The 20,903-nt window shown below is 42.7% G+C and overlaps 1 protein-coding gene across 1 annotated transcript in view; it reads right to left on the reverse strand.

The window, feature by feature from the left end:
* Positions 1-351: 351 nt before the first annotated feature.
* The window catches only part of SELENOT (selenoprotein T), a 28,451-nt gene continuing 7,899 nt past the window's right edge, over positions 352-20,903 (reverse strand). Inside the window, exons 2-6 of the mRNA XM_077488182.1 lie at positions 18,883-18,993; positions 12,084-12,210; positions 6,280-6,367; positions 2,646-2,801; positions 352-1,020 (exon numbers count right to left, since the gene is read on the reverse strand). Coding sequence (XP_077344308.1) covers positions 2,674-2,801; positions 6,280-6,367; positions 12,084-12,210; positions 18,883-18,993 — 454 coding nt within the window. The 3' untranslated portion in view covers positions 352-1,020; positions 2,646-2,673. The remainder of the gene's footprint in view (positions 1,021-2,645; positions 2,802-6,279; positions 6,368-12,083; positions 12,211-18,882; positions 18,994-20,903) is intronic.

Genomic DNA, 20,903 nt, shown 5'->3' on the forward strand with positions numbered 1-20,903 from the left:
AAAAAAAAAAAAAAAACACCTTCTGTAAAACCACTAATTGTTGAACCAAAAAATAAACATGCTGCCTGTCTAGTGTGCAAAGTTGATAAATCACAAGACTGGCTATGACCACAATTACTAATCCTTTGACAAAAAAAAAAAAAAAAAAAAACAGAAACCATATTTCAACTGTGTATTTAGGGATTTTCTTTAATATTTGCTTCAATTACCACTGCTTTGCTGAGCAAAATTAAAAGATAAAAATATATAGGGATTCCCTTTGAGAGTACTTTAGTGGCTCTAACATGCAACAGGAATGATCCAAAAAAAAAAAAAAAAAAAAAAAAAAAAAAAAAAGACATATCACAAGTATTTACTGTAATGATAGGTTTATTTAACTTAATTTGCATCTTCTTTAGAGGTCCGGTATAAAGGCTCAGTTTAAAAACTCTAAGTTGAGTACATCAAACAGCTGGAAGTTCAGTTTGCGTAGCCACCAATATACCTTACATTGCTATTTTTGCTTATAATTTAGAATAACTTAGTGATCTGCAATATAATTTTTATTATCAGTAGAACATTTAAAGAACTACACATTTAGGGCTAACGGCTGTGGGACATTTGAGTCATTTAGTCAGAGCATCACTTTAAACTATAAAAAGAACAGATTTTTTATCAAAATTAGATAGACAAAAAGGTCTTAGGTGGAAACATAAATTACATAAGTTCTAAACACTGTAAATTATGAATAAAAAAAAAAAAAAGAAAGAAGAAACCTTTTAATGCCAGCATTATGTGAAGTACGGAACAGTGGAATAATGGCTTACAAATAAAATCTGGGATGACACTACACAGTATATCATTGCACTGTCTGTAAAATTCCACAAGAGGGCAGCACACAGAAAATCTTGCATTTAGAACTTCAAAAGGCACAACGAGACGGCAGAGGGACATCCAGCTTGCACCAACATGAACTGTCTTCAGAGCAGGCCTTCATAAACACCAGCCCCGCTGACACCTTGTTAAAAGTCCACATCATGCCTAGAAGACATTGCAAAAAAGAGGTTTAATAAATGGTCATTATAGATCCCGACAGAAAAGATTCCCAGTAGAAGGCAAATATAACATTTTCATGTTGCTCAGCGGAAAATACATATGCAATGTTTTTATTTGGATATAAATGCGATAAGATTAATGCAAATGTATTGAGTTTATTTTTCCTCTGTGGTTTGACATCCTAGCTACAATGGTGCTTAATTACTTGTTACATATGCATGCTGTTCAAAGACTGAGCTTTATTTCTTTTATCTCAGTTCAAATCAATATTGATGCCCTTGAACAAAGTACAATCCCCCAGCGACTCCTGGTACTGCTTTATCTTAACATTGGTTCTGTTCACAACACAGCAGGAAACCGCTGAAAATCCTATCACGCATTGCTGTTCGCTTCACATAGCAACAAATCAAAATCTATACACACACTGAAAATGCAATAACCCTTTTATTCTTTCGTCAAGGGCTCATTTAACCCTTTTATTCCTGAATGCAAACAATGCCTGACTGCTATAACAGAGTGATATGAGTTCAGTTAACCTACATGTGCTGACCTCCCCTGGTTTGTATGAATCAAGAAGTGCTCTGCTCAACTGTCAAAACCCAACCACTCTGGCCTGGGTAAACAGTGTGCGAAAGTGACTTTAACCCTTTCATGACCATTCCGACGTACCCTCCCGCTCCTCCGGCTTTTAGCCGCATCGGTTATGGCTGCAAAGCCAATCGCCCGTTCTGAAAAACGGTACCGGGCTGATGCCTGCAGGTGCTGGCATCATCCTGGTATAACCCCCGGAAGCAGAGTACGCACATCTGCGTACGCTCGGCAGCAAGGGGTTAAAGTCCAAATCACATAGGCTTTGCAACCGTAAAGAAATAAAAAATTTAAGTTTATTAAATATTAATTAAAACATTTTTTAAAGGGCCTCATACTGACCCTATGCTCGAAAACGAGGATTGCACCGCACATACTGGTTATCGCAGCACAGATCAATAGTACTACGCCCATGATTCGAGATTATCTCTAAACTTATAGTATTGCAGATTTTTGTTGCTTTGCAGGTACATATGGTACTGACTAGACACAACCTCATCTTTAAAAAAAAAAAAATAAAAAAAAAAAAAAGATTGTTTGAAAGCACTAAAATAGAGTATAAAAAAAAAATGCAGCTGCCATACAGGGTCTTTTCATTTACAGAACCCATTCACACCGTTGCGGTGACTGTCATTTTTTTCTTACTAGAAGGACGCCAATCACCATTAGTGTGGTACGCGACAAAAGGTGCGATAAAAAGCAGACCTGCTGCATTTTTAATGCAGTACACTGGATGGCACGGCATGGTCACCGCAAAGCAGCACAACACACCACACTGCTGTGCCGTGACATGAATGATGTGTTATTTTAGGAATTTCCAATAAAGTTGAAAACATTTTTTTTATAAAAACGCACAGCAATCACTGTAGCCCGTAACAGACAGATGCCCGTAACAGACAGATGCCACACTAAACCATTCTGGTTTAGTGTGAGGGCAGTGTGAATGGGCCCTAAGGGTTCTAGGGGCATCATGTTCAAAGTGTACATTTTTAGCATTTGCACAGAAAGGGGTGAATACTTACAAAATAAATTTGGTGCTGAAAAATGTGGCTAGGAGCGGTGATGATGAGGAATAGCATCCATATGAACATTTAGCTTCATTTCATTGTCAATTATTTGGACAAGTTGTTGCACTGATGGAATATGTCCAGATTCTAACTTGGACCACACAGGAACATCTGTGGAAAGGGAAAAACAAAACAAACAATGATGGTCTTATGGCTTTGTTAAAACTTCCCGCAGGTTGCATTGAGAGACTTTCCTGTAAAACGTGCATTAGAACAAAATGCCTACAAACGCCCTCAGACTTGCACAGAGATCCCTAATATTTTAATGCGTAACAAGCATAACACTAGAAAATAAATTTAATCAACCTCAGTTACACTGATTGGAGGGCAAAATGTGAAAACTGGAAGCTTTTAGCTTGAATCTACCTTTGCACTACATTCGTCACTTACCAGAATACACCAGTGTACAGTTCATACAGCATTAACTACTTGCTGCCCACACTATAGCCGAAAGATGGCTACAGCGTGTGCCTTGATTGCCGGGGAGGGCATCCATGGACATTCTCCCGAGCAAGCAATATCTGCGCATCGCACTCTGATCACTGAGTCTGCAAGACTCGGCTGATCAGATCTGAGCAAGGGATCGATCCTGGCCCCTTACCACGTGATGAGCTGTCAACCAATGACAGCCGATCACGTAATGTAAATAGAAGCTCGGTAATCTGTATATTTTTTCCCCTCGCGCTGTGCAGCCGTGGCTTCTGTCAGAGGGATATCTGCATTTTCTGTGCCCACCAGTGTCAGCTACCAGTGCCCATCAGCGTATGAGAAAAAATTACCCGTTTTCAAAAGGACCTTACGGCCAAATGCTTGCTCCTAAGCAGATAGGAGATCCAGGCGATAATGTTTAATGAAGGTTGAAAAACGGAACCATGTGGCAGCCCTGCAAATTTTTTCCAGTGAGGCTCCAGCCCTCTCAGCCAAAGACGCAGACAAGGCTCTTGAGTGCGCAGTGACAGAAGGCGGAGGAACTTCCCTAATTTTGTAATTTTCAGAAATAGTTTGCTTTATCCATCTAGTCAAGGTGGCTTTAGATGCACCCTTTCCCTTGTGTGCTCCTGAAAAGAGGACAAGCAAGGCATCTGTTTTTCTAAAGGTCTTGATGACCTCAAGGTAGACAAGAGGAATTCTTCTCACATTTAAAAAAAAAAAAAAAAAAAAAACTACAATTTTCTCTCTTTCTTGGTCGCCCTTTGGCGAACTACAAAAAGTTGGCAGTACAATGTCCTGGGATCTGTGGAATGTACTGGTCACTTTAGGCAGAAATTATGGATCAGTTTTCAAAACAACCCGATTCTCAAAAAATCTAAAATTGTGACGAAAGGCTCCTTTCACTGATAGGGCCTGTAAAATTCACCCTACGAGCTGATGTAATTGCCATAAGAAAATTTGTTTTTAAAAAGGTAAGTAACTTAACTGAAATATCCTCTAGGGCAGGGGTACTCACAACCTGTGGCCCTCCAGCTGTTGAGGAACTACAAGTCCCATGAGGCATTGCAAGGCTGACAGTTACACAAGCATGACTCCCGAAAGCCGAAGCATGATGGGACTTGTAGTTCTGCAACAGCTGGAGAGCCACAGGTTGAGCACCCCTGCTCTAGGGGCTCAGAAGGGAATTCTACCGGAGTTTGAAGCACCAGGGACAGGTCCCAGGTTGGACAACTAACCACTACTGGCCTGGATCTAGAAACGGATTTAAAGAATCTAGCTATAGTGGGATTTTCCAAGATGGAAAATTGGAGAAAAAACAGATAGCTGCCGCCTGTACCTTTAAGTTACTAACTGAAAGACCTTTGTCGACACCCTCTTAAAACGAATTCCAAAACTGAAGGAACAGGCGTTAATCTTTGATTTTTAGATAACCACGAGTTAAATTTCTTCCAAACCTTGGAATATATGGCTCTAGTGACTGCTTTTCTGCAATTTACCAGGGTCTTGACTACTTTGTCAGAGAACCCCTGGGTGCCTAGTATCTTTTCTTCAGATATCAGGCTATCAAGCTTAAAAGAAACCACCTGTGACACTGGACCCTGCGATAAGTCTTCTCTCTTTAGAAGACTCAGTTGAGGCTCCGAGTCCAACAGGGAAAATCATGGCATCTTGGGCCAGAAAGGGGCTATAAGTATAATATCTGTTTCTTCTAGAAGAAACTTCCAGAATTAGCCTGATCGGCGGGAAGGCTTAAGAGTGGCCATCGATTCACCGACTCCACATACCACCCCGTTTGTTGAGGTACACAACCGCATCGATATTGTCGGATAGAATCTGGAGATTGTGACCCCTGATTTTCGCCTTAAATGCCTGCAAGGCTCTCTGAACCGCTAGAAGCTCTGATTCGATGAAGCTCTTTCTTCCCTTTAGGACCATTCTCCCTATGCCATTGTGTTTCTGTGGTGGGCCCCCTCATCCCCAGGAACTCGCATTCGTTGTGATCCTCTGGGATATAGGAATGGACCACTGTAAACCTCTTGCTAAGTGCAGGTGTGTCCCTCCACAAGCTTCTTTTTACCCTGGAGGGTAACAAGACCCTGGATTCCAGGGAACGTGCATCTCCGTCCCAGTTCCTTAGTAGAAACAGCTGTAATTGGTGTTGATTAAATCTTGCCCATGACACTGGGAAAGCAAGAGGTCATCAGACCCACTGCTCTTGAAACCTCTCTCAGTGAGACCGACTGATTGGTCTTCTGTAAGGCCGACACTGTTTTCATCATTTTTGAGATCTTTTTCCTCACTAAGATTCCTACCCCAGATATTTAGAGACAGGAACTAGTGTCTCTAGTGCCCGCTGATGACATTGCATTCCTCGGAAGTGAACCCGCCGGGTACTTTCTGTGGGCCATTTTGGAATACATAAGTTCTGCCCCTTCACGTGCGCGGCTTCCTATCTTCCCCTGCAGTCTCCAGCCATGCTGTTTAACAGGGAGAGAACAGCCAACTGCAGCCATGTGGCTTGCGGACTGGAGCTCTGATGTACACCACAGTGCTGGCATTCCCCATGCACTGAGAAGCAGGGACAGCACCCACAAGCTCACTGTCCTGATGGATGTGCCACTCTGGGACCTAAGAAGGTGGTAGGAATACCACCCCAAAACTCCACAGGAGCCATGCTCATGAGACCTAGGGGAGCCAGTTCCAAGAAACCCCCAATCAGGAGGAAACTTTAATACCGACATGGGGCCTGGAGGACCACCCTTTTATCCGGTGGGGGTTAACGTGTTGCCTGTACTATTAGGGGGAGCCCTAGGTCTCATGGGCTTTCCTTTAATTTGGGTACACTGTAGCAAGACCGCGCACTTGTCATTCAAAGAGTGACACCGCTGACAGCTGAAAATTGGTCTGGGCAGGAAGGGGGTTTAAGTGCCCAGTAAGCAAGTGGTTCAATTAGTTCTTCTAATGTTGACATACTATCTGTATTACACTGCATATTTTCCGAACAAATGAAGCCTAAGAAATTTTCAAGCTCAAGCAGACCTGTATACCCATTCTAAATCAGTTCTGGCAAACTGTTTCTACATAGAGTTATGAAAACTGCCTTATGCAAATCTTCAACTTAATGCCACAACTAAGAAAAAGAAACTGGAAAAGTTACCATTTAAAGTGATCTCAAAGGCTCCAGTGGACATGCATTGGTTCTCAATCATGTTGCTCAGGAAGAAAACCATCATGCAGGCATAGACCTGACAAAAAAACAATCCAAAAAGGTAACAGCGATTATTAAAAGTACAACTACAAGGCAAACTCGTTATGGTTAGAATGGCAAAGGGATTAGAACGCACATCAGGCTTTTATTACTGTTCTTCATTGAGCCCCTGTTCACATCAGTGCAATTTAACAGGTTAAATCACATGGCAGCACTACTTTTGGGGGCAATTTCAATAGACATCTGTACATTAAAGCGGAGGTCCACCCTAAAATGGACCTTCCGCTCATCGGATTCCTCCCCCCCTCCGGCGCCACAATTGGCACCTTTCAGGGGGGTGCAGTTACCTGGATAATCCAGGTAACTGCACCCACTTCCGGGCTAGCTCTCTGCGGAAAGTGGCGTACATTACGCCCCTTTCCGCAAGTGCCCGCCCCCTTCCGCAAGTGCCCCGCTGCCTGCTGGGAAACACACAGATCCCAGAGGCAGCGGGGACCGTCATTGCGCAGCGCGGCTCGCGCATGCGCAGTAGGGAACCGGGAAATGAAGCCGAAAGGCTCCATTTCCTGATTCCCATACCCAAGATGGCGGCGGCAGCACTCGAGTGTCGATCTAGAGATCGGCTTCGGGTGCCGACATCGCGGGCGCGCTGGACAGGTAAGTGTCACTATTTTAAAAGTCAGCAGCTGCAGTATTTGTAGCTGCTGACTTTAAAAAAAAAAAAAAAAAAAAACACCGCGGAGTCCCGCTTTAACCCGCAAATATGTTTTTCATATACCCACCGAACTCGCACTTAAATGCGGGCTTAAAATCATGCACGTTCAGCTGAACTTGTATGATTTCAAACCCGCATTTATTGTGAATGTTCCCTTAAGGAGAGTTACTCCTGGGAAAGACTTTAGTTCATAACACAGGAAAGAGTTAACCAGCTGATCTCATTAGCACACACCCTGCATTATCTACCCTCAGCTGGTCAACTCCTTGCATCATGACCTAAAAAGTCTGTCCAGGAAGTAAGGCAGAGAAAAATCGAACAGCGTTTTTAATCCACTATGAAGAGTGTGAGGCAAGACTATGTAAAATTAATGAAAAGCGGTTTTATTTTTGCAAAATAAGCACAATAATGCTATATTGATACATAGGGTGAACAAAAGTAAACTTTGTCTTTAAGTGTAACTCTTAGTGCTCTTGCACACGGACGTTTTAAAAAAACGGGCTGCAAAGCTAGCTCCGACGCCTGGAAAAAACCGGCGTTAAAAAACAAAATTTTTACCACGTTTTACATTGGCGTTATTGCGCGTTTAGCATTAAGTAGCGTTTTTTTTAAAGAAACATCTCTTGGCTATAGCACTCCCAAATTTCCCACAATGCCACAGAAAACAAAGAAATTATGTTACGCGTTTTTCCAGATCTAGCTCCGTGTCACGGAACGCACTGGTCCTGGCTTTTTTACAGCTTAAAAACACCTATGCCATTTGCAGCTCAAAAGCGCCTAGGTGGGCATGAAGCTATAGACCAACATGGACAGGCGTTTTTAAGCTGCAAAAACGTCCGTGTGCATGAGGCCTTACGTGGGAGAAAAGTCAAGCCATAGACAAGTAACCGTCTTACCAATGAGTACAGACAAGGAGAAAAATCAAATCAATGGGAGTCAGCTTTTCATGGTTAACTTTTAGACCAGGCTTTTTTTGGTACTTTTTGTTTACAACGTTTAAATCAGTATTTTTTTGCTGAAAAATTGCTTAGTACCCCCAAATTACCAATATGCACACAGACTTTAGCAGAGACCCTAGGGAATAAAATGGCGACCATTGCAATTGTTTTTATTTCGGAGGAGATATATACCCCAATTGTAAATACCTAACATGTCAGTTTAAAAAAAGTGCACGCTTGTGGGATGGCGATAAGCTACAGTACCCAAAACTCTCCATAGGCAACGCTTTAAAAATTGTTTTTATAGGTTACCCCGTTTAGAGTTCATTGCCAACGAGTCACTCCATAACCCTGGTAAACCACAAGGTATGCATGAATATTGTGGTTGGCAAGTGGTTAAAGCAAAAAATTGACAAGAACTAGGGTGGAAACTGGCTGGAAAAAAGGATTCTTGATTTACCAGTAAAGGGTGGATTTGATTAAATTCAAGTCGATTTAAAAGCACTAGTAAAAAGGCTTGATTTAAAACATAATTTTTTTAAAGCGCAACCGTCATCTGTCCCGCAGTGGCCCTTCTGACCCGCTGTCAACTCGACAGTCCCATTCATTTTAACCGCTTCAGCCCTGGAAGATTGTACACCTTTCTGACCAAAGCACTTTACAATTTGGCACAGATTCGCTTTAACTGACAATTGCACGGTCGTTTGACGCTGTACCAAAACTTCTTCATCAGTTTAGGCCAATATATATTCTTCTACATTTTTTTTTTTTTTACCAAAAATAAACGCAATAAGCATATATTGATTGTAGATACTATAACTTTTGTGCAAACCATTTATGGCATTTTTATTTATTTTTTACACTAGTAATGGCGGTGATCTGCCTTTTTAACGGTACTGCGATGGACAGATCAGACACTTGACAATTATACAATGATCGATGCTATAAATATGCACTGATTACTGTGTAAATGTCACTGGCAGGGAAGGGGTTAACACTAGGGGGCAATCAAGGGGTTAACTGTGTTCCCTCAGTGTGTTGTAACTGTGGGGATGGGAGTGACTAGGAGGAGACATGCTTTTCCTACCTTTTATTTATTTTTATTTTTTTTTAAATATCTTTTTTATTGGTTTCCATCCAGCATAACAAACAAAAACCAAAACAAAACAAAGGCAAAAAGAGAAAAAAAAAAAAAAAAAAGACGGTTAGTCAGAACATTGGTCGTACATAAAAACGGTGGGATCCCCGTGGGAGCCCCATTTTAGTTATGTCGTACATGTATAACAGCATACATCATATGGTGAGGTTAAGTGGATAGCCATGCAGGTCCCTGGATCTCCAGACAACGAAGACAGCATCTGCCGATAAGGGTGTAAGAACTGGCCCCTCCCGTGTGCACAGGCGTTGCCTGCATGAGAGCCACCTTGCCCTAGTTCTACTGAGGGACCTCCAAAGCAGAGGAGGGGTCCGCCAACCACTTGGACCAGACCTTGTCGAATTTGTTGGAGCAACCTCTATTGGCGTATGTGTCTTTATACAGAGACAGGTTATTGTTGACAAGTTGCTTCCATAGGGAGAGAGAGAGGGGGGGGGGGGGGGGTTGGTTTGCGCCAGCTAATGGCTATGCGGGCATAAAAAAAAAAAAACCAGTAAGAGTCCCACAAGTGTACGTCCTGCCACTGTAGGAATTAATTGCTCAACTAGGCCTAGTAGGCAAACAGCCATGGTTGGTGGTAGTGGCAAAAGGGTGATCCGCGAGATAGATTCTAGAATCTCGGTCCAGTAATTGGAGATCGCTGGGCAGGTCCAAAAGATATGGGTGAAGTCCCCAGGGATCCCACCACATCTCCAGCAACCAGGGGCCCCGAAAAAACAAAAATTTGATCGCCTCTAGGGATCCCAGGACCGCTGTCTCAATCTGGGTAGCTGGGTTGGAGATGTCCTGATTGAGCCACCAAGCAGCCGTAACTAGCTGGGTGGCCAAATAGTACTTATAAAGATCCGGGCATACCAATCCACCCTGAGAGATCAGGCGTGTCAGTGTGGTCCAGCTGTATCTGGGGGACTGAGGTCCCCACAGGAATGCGGCGAGGAGGCGGTGTAGACATGTAAAAAAAAGAAAAAAAAGATTTTAGGTATCCACTGTGGAGAGTGGCAGAATAAAGATGTGAATTTGGGCAATAGTTTCATTTTAAACAAATGTATACGTCCCATCAATGATAGTGGCAATGACTCCCATGCCCTCAGACGTTGCCGATTCTCCTGCATCACCGGGGAGAGGTTTAGGGGGTAGGTAGTTCGAGGCCTGTCTGGAGACCACGACCCCCAGGTATTTAAAGGTCTCTACCCACTGGAGGGGAACATTAGGAGGAGCTGTGTCACAGGCCGCTTGGTCTATAGGGAACAGAAGAGAAGAGATTTTGTGCAGTTGACCCTGAGGCCCGTGACAGCGGAAAAGGAGTTGAGAATCTGGAGGGCTCCCTCAAGAGACGGACCCGCATCATTGAGGAAGAGCAGGGGGTCATCTGCATATAGAGTGACCCTTTCCTCTAGCCAGCCAATCCGCAGCCCCCTGACACAGGGAGAAGTGCGGAGGGCCTCTGCAAGTGGCTCCATCGCAATAGCGAATAGGGCCGGGGAGAGCGGGCATCCCTGCCGCGTACCTCTGGACAGACGGAAAGATTGCGAGAGGCCCATTTTCATCCGATCTCCCCATAGAGAACAGCAGGACTCGGACAGGTCCGTCCCTGCACAGTGAGCAGAGACGAACCTGTCACCCAGCCGGCTCAGCAGGGATCAACGGTGCGATCCCCTGCTGAGCTAGCGGAGTCCGTTCAACGGATCTGCTCCGTGTGAACCCAGCTTAAAACGGATTTTACTGCAGAGTCAAAAAATCTATTTGCTCAATTGTATAGGACAAGAGATGACAGCATTCATTAACCCTGGGGTGTCCAAAAGCAGCCCAACTGACAAGTGGAAAATGCAACAGACAAAACCAGTAGTTCATGTGGGACAAGAAAAAGCATGAAGAAATACAATATCATAAAGCAAACTTCCCTGGATGTAGATTTATGGTTTGCATTAGCAATATAGTGTTCTCAGAGCTAATGTCTGTTGCCTGAATGTGCACAGGGCAAGATGATGCAACAGCTAGAAATAGGAATTATCTTTTTCTATGGTAAGATTGAGGACTTCCGACACATAGCTAAACATTTAATAATCACAGTTAGGGTTGCACCGATACCACTTTAAGACAGAGTACAAGTACTGATACTCTCCCCCGCACCCCCAACTACTCTTTTTTTTTATGTCATGTGACAGTGGCACTAATATAAAGCACTGAAGACGCGTGAACTGTGCCAGTAATTACAATTATCTTTTTTTTTATCATCAGCCCTTTTGGGGGGGGGGGGGGGGGGGTCGTCTTTGGTCAGATATCAGAAATCGCCCCTGTCAATAGCAAAAGCCCCAACTGCCACTCACTACAGCAACAAAATCACTACTGCATATTAAGTGGGCTGATTACCATCAATGTATATATGCCAACAGGCTATGGTTTTATCCCTAACCTTATTTTTTTCATTTTAAAACTCTGCAGGTGCAAGAAAATAATCATAATCACATCATCCTAGTTATTTCAAACATGAAAAACAGCAAAGCTTATGGACCGCTCACACTGGAAGGCAGCACCGCATTCTGATCGCAAAAAGGCCTTGTAATCTGATGTGGAGGTCAGCATAAGTTAACCACACCCTAACGCACTGCGTTTGCCCGCACTGGATTGCATGGTAACTTTCAAAAAGTAGTGCATGCATTACTTTTGGTGCAGTGTGATTTCAGCCCATTCAAAATGAAAGAGGCTGAAATTGCACTGAATAGAACTGCATGTGAAGCACACAGTTCTGCTGTGATTTATATAAAGTTCTAGTGTTAATGGGACCTTATACTTAGCTGTTTTGACATAATTATTGTGATTCATTGCGAAATCAGGCAGCATTGTCAGGGCAGAAGCAGATGCCATTCTGTTCCCTGCAGTCTAGCTTTGTTCCAAATTTTCAATTGGTCCACACTGGCATTCTTCAAAATACTGCAGCAGTTACCTTATTTTCTTGTCCCCATTGCCAAAGACTTGGAGCTGGCATGCCAAAAAAAGCAAAGGGGTCCTTTCCAACAATTATGAATCCTATTAATACTAGCTTGAAGATAGACAGGAACGATGCAAGGTGTCTGAAAGAAAGAAATAGCAAATATCACTGGGATGAGAATAGTAAAATAAAACTCCCCTTTTTAAAAATTATTTAAACGAGTGAGCTTAAAGTACATCTATGGTCAAAATATAAAATCATATTTATTTCCACATTTAAGCACATCAATACCAGGCAGACACTTTAGCCCCTTCCTGCCCAGGCCAATTTTCAGCGCTGTCACACTTTGAATGACAATTGCATGGTCATGCTACACTGTACCCAAACAAATGGCTTTATCATTTTGTTCCCACAAATAGCACTTTTTTGGGTGGCATTTAATCACTGCTGGAGTTTATTTTTTGCTCGGAAAAAAAAAAATTGAATATTTTCAAAAAATTTAAAGTTTGTTATAAAATTTTATAAATAAATTTTTCTCCTTCACTGATGGGCACCGATAAGGCAGAACCGATGAGGTGGTACCAACAAGCACCGATGATGGGCACCAATATGCAGCACTTATACATCAGTGTGACTAGAATGCAGCACTGATAGATGTCACTGATAAGGAGGCACTGGCTGGCACCATTTGTGGGCACTGATTGGCATTCATGGTGGCAATCTCTAGTGTTCTGCGCTAGTAATTAGCGCAGACAGCCCGACGGGAAAGCAGCCGATTGACTCTCCTATGACGTCTGTCAGACGTCAGGGAAAGCCGACACATGGCTTTTCCTGTTTACACTCTGATTGGACACAGCTGATCATTTAGTAAAGAGGATTTGTAAACACCAGGTTTGTGACTGTAGATGAAACTTGGGTCCATCATTTCTAACCTGAGAGTAAGTTTCAGTAGAAACAGCAGAAAGACACAGGAGCTGTTTTTCTTCCACGCTGATAAAGGCTCAGAGTGTTCCATCAGTGGGGAAAATGATATTGGACAGGCTTTTCCAGACAGGATGCCTGTATCAGGTGGTTTGGGGTGCCGGGCATGCTGTGGGGGAGGACGGTTGCGGAAGTGCATAAGTTTGCACGTCTGAGTAGGCCTCCTGGTTCTCTAAGGGGAGAAGAGACAGACCGTGTGTTCCTACTAAGTATGACCGTGTGTTCCTACTAAGTATGAACACTGATCGGTCTTCTCCCCTAGTCAGTCCCACCTCCCTACAGTTAGAACACACCTAACCCCTTGATTGCCCTCTAGTGTTAACCCCTTCCCTGCCAGTGACATTTATACAGTAATCAATTGCTATTTTTAGCTCTGATCGCTGTATGTCAATGGTCCCAAAATAGTGTCAAGTGTCTGATCTGTGCGCCACAATGTCACAGTCCCGGGGAGAAAAAAAAAAAAAAGGAAGATCGCCATTACTACTAAAAAATAAAAATTACATAAATCTATCCCATTTTGTAGACGCTATAAAACGTTTGCACAAACCAATCAAAATGCGATTTTTGTGATTTTTTACCAAAAATATGTAGAATACATATCGGCTTAAACTTAGGAAAAAAAATAAGTTATTTATTTAAATTTTTTGGGATACTATAACAAAAAGCATAAATATTGTGCTTTTTTTTGAAAATTCTCGCTCATTTTTGTTTCTATCGTGAAATAAAAACCGCAGGGGTGATCAAATACCACCAAAAGAAAGCGCTATTTGTGGGGGGGAAAAAAAAAAAAAAGACAAATTTTGTTTGGCTACAACGTCACACGACCGCACAATTGTAAGTTAAAGCGACGCAGTGCCGTATTGCAAAAGATGGCCCGGTCAGATAGGGGCGAATCCTACGGGAGCTGAAGTGGTAAATTTACATTTGTTTCCGACTACTCCTATTAATCAGTTTGTAACTTTTTTTTTATCCCAAGGAACTGAATTTCTTATAATGCCCTGTGATAATGCACTGCTGTGTTGCCTTATACAAAGCCTGCTTTCTGATCTACAATACAAAGCTGCTTGCAGTGCTGGCCAATGTCCGCAATTCAGAGGTGTGCAAAATCAAAACAGTGGGATAGGTGGATGGAGTTAACCCCCTCCAGCTCCTGTGGTAGACCCAAAATGGTTCCCCTCATGCAAGAAACAGAAATGGAAACAGGGCATTAAGGTTAATAGCAGGAAACACCTTTATTAAAAAGCAGCACACTTGCATGTAAAACGCTCTGTAATCAGCCTGGTCAGTGTGAGGCAAAACAGCACAATGCAAGTCATCCAACAATCAGCCGGAGATGAAGGAGGAATAATAGCAAAGTGCCTAACAAGCCTTCTAGGCAGGAGGGACCATGGCATCCACAGCCGCACAGAGTCCCAGGTGTAAACCTGCTAGGAAGAGGTCGAGAGTAGGTGGGAATGGGCAAGCAAGTTTGTCAAGAAAGGTTACTTTAGCAGCTTATCTAACTTTCTTTCAGCAGAATCTTTGAAAGAATATCTTCAGTTGGTACAGAGATGTTTAGGGCTGCAGGCCACTGGAACAGACCATTTCTTCACTGGATAGAGTTTGATCATTTTCCTGGACTGACCATCATAAACTGCCCATTCTATTTGTTAGTGAACAAGGGAATGTCTTTGAGTTAGCGTGTTTTTTACCCAAAAGAGCATGGCAAAAGGGAGGATAATAAATTACAATGCTGAGGCTTTTATACATAGCAGAAATAGGCACATCTACTTTTGCAAGCATATTGCTTAAAGCACGATCATCAAGAGCATAGGAGCCAAGTGGAGAGAAATGTTCTGCAGCCTCTTCAAACTATTTCGAATATAAGAATCCAACTCAGAGAGTGGAGCTGAAGAAGGCTGACATTAAGGCCTGAACAGTGATGGTTTTATCAAATGGCGACATCGGGTAGAAAAACCTGGTAGGTTGCTTGCCTAAAACAGAGCTAGAATCGGATGCAGAGACTGGTCCCTGCACTGATGCAAGGGAAGTATTGTCACTTTGGGAAGGAGTGCCATACTGGCCCTTGGCAAAGCAAGTGTTTGCCTCATCTACCTTTCACCTGGTGTCCACCATTGTTATAGAGGAGGGTATTCCCCTGTGGGGTACTCACAGAGTAGGGTGAGAAAATAGGGCAAGTGTGCCCAGGAAGCATAGTGCAGAAACATGGGTGAAGACTATCCTGTAGCAAATCCTCATAGCAAAAGTGCAGAAGGAAATGCCAGAGTACCTTATACGGGATCTAGACGGAGGTAGCGTTAAAGTCTGCAACCTGTGGTGCGATGTCACACCTGGTCATCGAACTGATACTAAGCTTGGAGTGGTTAAGTTTTAGCATCAAACTTGAACCATTAAGCTAATCCATTTCAAATGCTTTTCACAGCCATAAGGTATAAATGCATACTATTTAGAACTAGGGGCTAAAGTAATGGTTCAACAAGCAGGGGGGCCCTGCCTTACCTTGTCTATGTTGCTGCTCCCTATATAGGGTCTAGGCTTCACTCATCACAATGGGCCTACCTCTGGGTTCCATAGGAATAGGACCACAGCCCTGAACCTGTGTAGCATCCTGCATGCAGGACCTATTGCTCAGAGCAAAAATTACAGGCCCGTACCGACAATGTGGGGTCCGGGTCTGGTTCCCAAGGTTACACCAAATCCAGGAGGTTTTTGGTTGAACTAGGTGTCTTTTCAATCAATCAGACTACATAACTATGGAGGCATTTCTTCTATGGTTAGATTAGACGTCAGTGAGGACTAACAGAGTGAAATTAATTTATGAGGGGGGGGTCCAGGGGTCCTGTCCTTAAAAGCTTTGCCAGTGTCCAATAACCTGAAGGCCTTTAAACCACAGGTACTGTACAGTTAAGAAATATGTAACATAGCACATAAAGTAGCATTCCAATCACATACTAACTATACCTAAACCTATTCCCATTCTAACTAACCTGTAAAGTTATAACAGCTCCCAGCATCCGGCTTTAGTATACAGGAGAGACAGCTAACAATGAATGCCCCATTGTAAGTTTTATTTTATTTTTTTTAAATGGAACACCATAACACAAACGAACGGAACACTAATGAACGGAATCAGATGAAAAACTGAGATAAATAGGAGAATGCCCATAGGAAAGGATTACTATCCATTTTTCATCTATCAACAAATGGATAGAAAAAAAAAAAAAAAAGAAAAAAAAAAAAAGACAGAACACTCGTGTGAAAAAGTGACCTTAAGCTCCAATACATGCCTGTATGGGAGAAAAAAAAGAAAAAAACAGACCCTTGACCTTGAATGTCAAGTACCTGCCACATCCTCTAAAAAAATTTAACCCCTAAAGATTTAATCTACTACGTTCCCCTACTGCTAGAGAATGAAGACCTTCTCCCCTTTCCTTTTGCTGGACCTAATAGATGAATCCAGCTGTGAATCCCGGGTCCTGTTAATGCCAAGGGGACCTGCATCTGCTTGAGCTGCAGTCTGCATTGGAGAAACCACCATGTAGTATTAGCTCCTCCACCTGTGGCATCCCAGCAGCCATTGCTTGACGGAACACCCAATTAAGGCACTTCCCCTGTGCCAAAAATGAGGCTTGGAACCAGAGAGACTCCAGTGCCTGGAAATGAATTCATCCCTACTGGGATTAATGCCTGTGCATCATGCGGTCAAACAGGAACACAGCCAGCGTACAAACCAAACCCCTCTGCCAAAAGTGCCCTACAGTGCAGACAGTACATGCACCCAAACACTCGGACTAGGAATGTACTTTGTAGAGCTGCACGATTAATCGTTAAGAATCAAGAACGCATTTTTTTCCCTCCCTCGTGATCTTACAGCATCTTTCCAATTCTATGCAGAGATCCCTGCTCAAGCAGACAGCTGTAAAAAAAAAAAGTTAAGTTAGCCCACAAGAATCACGATCTTTATTCTAAGCCAAAAAATATGTAATTCTTGTTTTTCCCAGAATTGTGCAGCTCTAGTAAATTGTATGGAAAGGAGGTGGCTTGGTTATGTCTGGAAGCAGCACATGCAAACAAGGGGCCCGAAGAGAAATCTAGTAGAGAACCCTACCAGCTGCTCCCAGTGAAGCCAAAACGTGTGGGTGGAAGGAAAAAAAAAAACAAGGGGGGGGGCGAAAGGATAGCCAGAGAAACAGAGGCCCCCCTTAACCAGGTTTCAGGTTATACATCTTCTATGCCCAGGAGGACAACAAACTTTAGACTTGAAGGGAAATGCAGATTATCTAGAGGTGGTTTAACCCTTCGATTATCTCTAGTAAGATGTGACGATCAATCCATAGCCCATTGAGACAATGACACAAAACAACAAAGTCTCTCCGAGCAAATCTAATCTTTATTCTTTGGTGTGAATATTTAAATGGGATTTCAGAAAGTACCGCCCTTTGAACGCGTCATACAGATTATCCAATCATATACAAGTACCGTCTATGACAAAAGTGAAACTAGTGATTTCTCAAAAATCATGTGCTTTACAAGAAACTAAATAACTAAAGATGATAACAGTAACATGAAAAACAAAAACTAGATTACTAACTTGAGCATATCTATTCGTGAAGTGGATGTTAGAGACACAAAATGGAAACAGATTTTCTTAAAGAATGAAAGCGGTTAAGCTAAATATCCCTTCAAGGCTGTCATATAGGAGGCTTTAGTTGTACTTTAAGCCTTTAAAGTCCACTTATTCAATGAGTCATGTGACTCAAAATGTGCTCTATCAAATGGTGGAGAACGTTAAAGGGTTAAACCACTTCCCGGCCACCTTATGTAGAATGATGGCCACAGGGTGGTTGTGTTATCTTGACTGGGCTTCATGATGTAGAGCAGGATAAGAAGCTTGGGTGCGCAGAACAGCGATCAGTGGTGCACTGCATCTCTGATCTAGGTAAAGAGCCTATGACGTAGGCTCTTTACCATGTGATCAGCTGTGTCCAATCACAGCTGGTCACACTAACCAGGAAGTGCTGTTTATCGCCTTTTTCTCTATTCGTGCTGATAAGGCACGAATAGAGGGGAAATAGTTGCTCTCCTGATGGGGGGGGGGGGGGGGGAACCCTTCTTACATTCAGTCTTTTATTTGTTTAGCAAAAAAAAAAACCCAGTGATGACCAAATACCAACAAAAAAAAAAAAAGGTCCATTTGTGGGGGGGGGGATTGATGAAAATGTTTTTTGGGTACAGTGTTGCATGACCGCGCAATAGTCATTCAAAATGCGAAAGCGCTGAAAGTTAAAAATTGGCCTGGGCAGGAAGGGGGTGAAAGTGCCCTGTATTGAAGTGGTCAAGGGACATACAGTACATTCCACATTAATAATTATGCTACAATAATAAGTGTGCTGTAAATTGCTTCAGCATTGTTCCTTTTACTGCTTGCTGGAGGCTGCCATTTTGTTGACCCTAAAGCCCCTGAGCAGCAGTAACCTGTTGTCAGCAGATCGGCCTCTACATTTTTAGCACAATGCTGAAATATAGAGAGCAACTGAGCATGTGAAGAGCAAAGTGGGAGAGTGCATTACCAGACTTTAAACAGTATAGGTACTTTTAACTGTTTTACATAGCTATACTTGCAAAAGGTGCCAGCCTGAAGTGATCTAGCAGGACTTAATTTTCTGACTAAAGTTCCATCTAAAAATCTGCCACAAAAAAAAACACTATTGTAAATAAACCAGGAACCTCCTCTATAGTAATCATAGCAGAAAATAGTGTCAATTGCAGTTTAGTATCTTTAAGAGACAAACAGAATGGTGCAGTAAATGCATGACTGTGCTCATATACTCACCTATAAACTGGGTTAGGAAGAAAATTTTCTCCTTCAATGCGGATGTCTGGGTACCGCTGGCTTATAACCCGCATGTACTCCTCAAACACCCGCCGATAACCTCAGGAGATGCTGCAAAGAACCAAATATAATTCATTAGCAATTTATGTTATGGTGCCCCACCCCTGACATGTTTCTTGCTGGAATTGATTTTTACAGAATCATCTTCTAAAACAGTTATATACACATTCAATACTTAGTCTACTAAGAAAAAACACATTTGAAAAGCCAGCAGCTACAAAACACTGTAGCTGCTGACTTAATAAGGACACTTACCTGTCCAGGGTGCCCGCAATGTCTTCCCCCCCCCCGGGGGCCGATATGCCCCTCATATTGTGTCCCGGTGCCGCCATCCTCACTAAGGGAAACAGGCAGTGGAGCCTTGCAGCTTCACTGCCCATTTCCTACTGCACATGTGCGAGTCGCGCGGTGCCTTTGTGAATGGCCTTGTTGTGTTCTGGGAGACACACATCCCAGAAGGCAACGGGCCGCTCGTCAAAGAGGAGGAAGTGCAGCATAATAGGAAGAGGTAGATTAGGAAGACTGCCTAGCAACAGGGTTTTCTGGCAAGTAAAAAAAAAAATAAAAATAAAAAATTTTCAAATGTGTTTTTTTAATTTAAGAATATTAATGCCATTTTTATTTTTAGGGTGGCCCTCCACTTTAACATCACTTGATTCTGAATCTCACCAGAAAGGTCTGCATTACTGCTGAATGCAAAAACAGATTGTTTTGGGTGCGTTGTCCATAACAATCCTCATTACAGCTACCCATTGTCTCTTGCAAGTGGCCTACCAACAGGGGGGTGTGTCAGCCTGGCGCCCCCACCCATCCGTGAGTGTAGTGGTGACAGCTCAGGCAGTGGTGCTGTGACAGCCAAGGCAGGGAGTGGCACGCTGTGACAGAGTGACTGACACCCAGGGCCGGCCACAAGATTCACTTCACCACTCACAGCATGGGGCGAGAGACAGTGAGCAGCACTAAATAGAAGACAGAAACTGGTGGACTTAAACTTTTCAAGTTAACCAGCAGGCGATTGGTTGCTAGATGGTCCTAGCAACCAATCATTAGCCTGTTAATATGAAACATTAACTCCAGCAGTTGCCACCCTCTGTTCAGCTCTGCATGCATGCATGCATGCCCCAGTAAGATATGAAAGGACAATGTGTAACGTGCAGGGGTCCGGTGTGCAGGGACTGTATAATGTAAAGGGGTCCATAGGTGCAGTGGTATGCAGGGGGCACAGTGGGGTGTTTACATTTTGAAGTTGGGGGGGTGCACCAGATATAGGGTTCACCCCAGGTGGCAAACGCTCTAGGTACAGTTGTGCTCATAAGTTTACATAACCTGGCAGAATTTATGATTTCTTGGCCATTTCTCAGAGAATATGAATGATAGCACAAAAACGTATTTCACTCATGGTTAGTATTTGGCTGAAGCCATTTATCATCAACTGTTGATAAATTTTTATATCATAATGACAACAGAAATTACCCTGATCAAAAGTTTACTGGCATTGTTCGCTCCTCTCCAAATGTAACGTTTATGGTGATAGCCAAAAAGCTCAAATTTGAGAATATATAGAACACGTTAGGAGTTCTACTTGGAATGTATTTATATGCAATAAAAGGGCATGCTTCCTACTGCAGAGGGAAAAAGGAAATAAAAAAAATAAATAAAAAACACACACACACACACACACACACACACACGTGTGGAAGACGCCTCTAATGAGAAAAAAAAAAAAAAAAAAAAAAAAAAACAGAAACAGGAAGATACTGTCAAGATCACTACCCTACTCCAATAACCATGATATGGTGGGGAAAAAAATAAAAACACATCGGCATCTTCTCAATGGGGATCCAATATTAAGAAAATACATGGAAAAACATTAGTGTCCATGTTTTTGTTCCTTATGCAAGAAAGTATGGTAAAATAATTCCAACATAATGACGGCTCTGGCTCTCCCCCATCTGGCTATA

This window comes from Lithobates pipiens, unplaced genomic scaffold (genome assembly GCF_037356315.1).
Source record: "Lithobates pipiens isolate NorthernLeopardFrog02 unplaced genomic scaffold, aLitPip1_a1.2 Scaffold_18, whole genome shotgun sequence".
Taxonomy (NCBI): domain Eukaryota; kingdom Metazoa; phylum Chordata; class Amphibia; order Anura; family Ranidae; genus Lithobates; species Lithobates pipiens.